Source organism: Guyanagaster necrorhizus (assembly GCF_019112545.1).
Source record: "Guyanagaster necrorhizus MCA 3950 unplaced genomic scaffold BT62scaffold_84, whole genome shotgun sequence".
Taxonomy (NCBI): domain Eukaryota; kingdom Fungi; phylum Basidiomycota; class Agaricomycetes; order Agaricales; family Physalacriaceae; genus Guyanagaster; species Guyanagaster necrorhizus.
The window spans coordinates 51,782-56,167 of NW_025064963.1; the positions used below are offsets into that span (position 1 = coordinate 51,782).

The window sequence follows — 4,386 nt, forward strand, 5'->3', positions numbered from 1 at the left end:
CCTTGCACTCTAGCTCTGGGTTTGTGTTAGTAACTTCAGGTGAGAGAATAAACTTATTATTGAATATTCTTGAGAGAGCTGTAAGAACTAAGTGAGGCATTGAAGCTCATGAAGGACTTAAGCCCAGTTTGATAAGAGGTTTTGGATTGTGCTCTAATCTGAGAATAAGAGAGTGGTGTCTGAAGGACATCATCTTGAGTTTTTGAGGTATTCATGACATGCAGCACTACAGGTGGCAGAGGTTCAAACCCTTTAGCTTAATTAGTGTGCACTTATGCTTGGGACCATTTGAGAGTTTTGAAGGAGTGTTTCAACATATTGTATTGAACTGCAGTACCCTTTGCCTTGAGGCCTGGCAACACTAGTTGCCACCTCTTGTTTTGATAAAATGAAAAGCTTTGAGACTTAGAGAGATCTTGGACTGTTGTAAGTGCACTATTACTGTTTGCATGCTGTGATCTCATTAAAGAAGACAATTATATTTGTGGATTGCTACTTTTATCACATTATAATCCCCCCATGAACTAAGAGTTTTGTGTGTGTGTTGGTGTGAGTGTGGTCAGTGGATAATGTTCTGCTGTATCCATTTTCATCTTGCATACACTCAGATTCTCTCCACTATGCCATTCACTATGCCAATAACTTGGCTGCTAAGGCTAACAAGCATAAAGAGGAGAAAACCTTCAAAGAAATAGTGCCTGAATGGGCACATGACTTCAAGAACTTATTCAAAAAGGAGAGCTTTGATGAGCTACCAGAGCTAAAGCTATGGGATCATGCAATTGAGCTAATCCCAAATGCCAATGCCAACTTGGACTGCAAAACCTATCCTCTTAGCAATAATAAACAACAGGAACTTGATAAGTTCTTGGATGAGAATTTGTCCAGCAGGCAAATCCAGCCATCAAAGTCCCCCATGGTATCACCATTCTTCTTCATTAAGAAGAAAGATGGCAAGCTTTGGCCAGTCCAGGACTATCAGAGAAATGTGAGTTTGAGGTACTAGAAACTGAGTACCTCAGAGTCATCATCAGTGAAGGGAGCATTTGGATGGACCCCATCAAAGTAGCAGGAGTAATGGAGTGACCAGAACCAGCCAAGAAAAAGGAGCTACAATCATTCCTTGAGTTCACCAACTTCTACCAACACTTCATTCAGGACTACAGCAAAATTGTCCAGCCAATGACATAATTAACTGGCAATGCCCCCTGGATCTAGGATCCTTTTCAGCAGGTCACCTTTAATGATCTCAAATGACAACTTGCTGAGGACATAATCCTTGCCATTCCAATGCAGGAAGAGAAGTTTTGGGTCAAAGCTGACTCAAATGAAGGGGCAATTGGAGCAGTGTTGTCTCAGAAACAGAATGGAAAGTGGCATCCTGTCACATTTCTGTCCAAGGCACTCACAATCACTGAGTGAAACTATGAGATCTATAACAAGGAACTTCTTGCTATCATGCTCATCCTGAAAGAGTGGTGGCACTATCTTATTGGAGCCACAAAGATCTTTGAGATCTGGACAGACCACCAGAATCTCTGATATTTCTGACAACCTCAGAAACTGAACCACTGACAAGCCAGATGAGTCACCAAGCTCAGCCAATACCAATACATGCTCCACTACAAAGCAGGCATGATGAACAAGAAGGCTGATCTCCTTAGTCAGCAGACAGATCATGATCAGAGAGGAGCTGATAATGAAGGAGTGACACTACTATAGCCTGAACACTTTAGGGCTATGATAATGCCAATAGAAGAGGAAATCCATGAGTGGATCAAAAGCACAACTTGAGACAATCACAAATGGGATCAGTGAGTGGCCCTATCTCTCAATCATGAGAAAGGAATGGTGAAAGAAGGAGGGTTAATTTGCTATGATGGACAAATCTATATTCCCTAAGACCAAGGACTACATGGTGAAATCATCACCACCTGCTATGATCACACAACTGCTAGCCACTCTAGCATTACTAAAATGAAAGAATTGGTGCTGCGAGAATACTGATGGCCCATTCATAAGGTTGCTGTCTCTTTATAGTACAGTCTTTTGAATTCCTCCTCTCTACCCTACCAAATCTCCATTTTGAGATCTTCTTCATTGGTATCTCTATACTATATTCAGAGATCAATCTCAGCTGGCATATCATCCTCCTCTTTGTCCTTCTCTTCATCATCCCCCTCACTCTCCTCAAGGGAGTCAGTGAGCTGGTCATAGATAGACAGCTTGGAAGCTCTAACAGTCTCTGGGAAGCTCTCTGTTAGTTCAAGTGTCTGTGCTGGGAGTCCTAGTAGGAGGCTGCTGATGGGATCAGAAAGGCCTGGCCTCTTGATTTGTTCCATGTGCTCTCTCTCTCTCCATTCTCTGGCTATATCAGCAGAAGTCACCATAGAACTGCTTGTTGAGGAAGAGAGTGGCAATACATCTATATAAGAATCATCAGAGAGTCCTGTCAGAGATTCTAGCTCCTGGAGATACTCAGATTCTATAGCCTCTGAGGATTGAACTGATGTCAGAGAGAAGAGAGCTGTCACTGATGCTTTTTTCATAGGTAGGGAGAGGGGGTTCATAGTTGTCATTGATCTGTCAGACCTTGTCTGCAGTGAGGACAGTGGTTGGTCCTGACCAGGGGTCATCTTCAACATCTGGTCTCCACTTGCAGAGTTTACTGTTATTGCTGTTGGTGGGGCTAGAGGGTGAGAGTTCAGCAACCCCAATTTATTAGACTCTCTCAGCAGGGATTCCAGAGAATAAATCTCCATCCTTCTCTGAATATAATCTGTAATGTTTGGGCAAGGCTGAGCTCTACTCCACTGCTTGTTCTTCTCTTGCTCATTGTCTATACTGTGTATTGTAGTAGGCTTCATCAGCTTTCTGCTGTTGATCAAGCTCTTCTTCTTCAAGCTGCTTGAAGTTTCCTTCTTACTCTATCTGCTCAACTTTCAATCATACAGAATACTGCCAGCCACTTTCTCTGAAGTGGCTAGAGGTTGAGGAGAGAGAGCTGGGGGTTGAGAGGTTGAAACTTTCACAGAGAGTGACATACTTAGACCCTCTGTCTGCAAGTCTTGCAACCTCATCAATAGAGTCTCTAACACAGTCTTCAATGCCAGATTCATGAGGAGCAGTAGAAGAGTTGGAGGATAGTAACTCCTCAAAAAAGTTGTCAGAGAGATCTTTATCTTTGTAGTCAGAGATGTATGGCAGGATCCAGAGGTTTCTAAACTCTGTGTTTTGATACTCATTGTATCTGCTAGTTGTTCAAGAGAGTCTGACTGGTTGTCCAGGTTCTTCTTTCTTAGCACACCTTTCATTTAGACAACTATGCCCAGCCTCAGATACAGTTCTGAACATAGGCTGGAAGGAGGCTCTGGTAGAGGGAGGGATATTATAGAGGAGAAGGTCAGAGGTGACATTTTATAGTATCTATTAGATCTGTCTGAATAAATGGTAATGCCTGACTATCCAAGCTGTAACTGATTGATATCCATGGTAGAGTTGGATGATAGTGAGTAAACCTAGAAGTGTTCCAATAATGAAAGCTAATAGTTTAAAGAAGTCATCTGTGAGATCAGTAGTTGTGATGTTGATTGATGGCATTTGGTTTTCTTCACTCTCAGTGGATATAAGGAAAGGAAAATAGAAGTCTTGAACTAATTGTTAGGCTCAAGTGATATATGATCAATAACACATGATAGACTAGTGCTATATTATGTTTGTACAATCATGCTTGAATCCACTTTAGTGTGTTTAGAGATATTATATCTCAAGGTCAATATAAGTTGACTTGAATAGAAATAGTGGAATAAAAGATAGTTCAAGATCAGAGATACATGACATTGGCTATACTACTTATATACTGTTTGTCTTCTGGATAAATATAATATTATTAATTGTAAGTGTCTGTGCTATAGTACTCATTGTCCTGAGGTGTTGTGATTACCTACAAAAAAGAGATTGTCTCATTGTTAGAGCATCACTACATGTCATAAGACAATGTTGATGTGCTGACTAAGCTGTCCTATGGTCTTAAATGCTATCCTAAGTGCTCTGACTAAGCATGAATAGAGGTAAAAGAAAAAAAAATAGTGAAAAATCATAACAACCTTATCAATTCTAGTTTGATGTATTCAGTTTCTGAGTATAGCAATAGCTTCTTTCAGATTTTGTACATCTTTTATAGTTCACCAAGTCTATTCAGTGTCAAATGGCTTTAGCCAGTTGGATGAGGTCTCCCTCTGTTCAGCCTATGGGTGATTGAGTTTCTTTTTACTTTTGATGGGCAATTCTTTGGATGTGTTGGTGATGAAGGTAATAATAGGTATATTTGAATGCTCATAAATAATCTTATCTACAGAAGGCATATGAGTCTATCCTGTGGCTTCA

At 40.7% G+C, this 4,386-nt stretch overlaps 1 protein-coding gene across 1 annotated transcript; it reads right to left on the reverse strand.

Moving 5' to 3' along the window:
* Positions 1-2,120: 2,120 nt before the first annotated feature.
* On the reverse strand, positions 2,121-3,354 carry BT62DRAFT_924847 (uncharacterized protein; the record flags this gene model as incomplete). The annotated part of the gene is given in 5 exon segments (XM_043184670.1): positions 2,121-2,368; positions 2,388-2,425; positions 2,593-2,844; positions 3,047-3,250; positions 3,308-3,354. 5 exon segments carry the CDS (start codon positions 3,352-3,354, stop codon positions 2,121-2,123), a joined length of 789 nt encoding a protein of 262 aa, XP_043032725.1.
* Between the last annotated feature and the right edge of the window lie 1,032 nt (positions 3,355-4,386).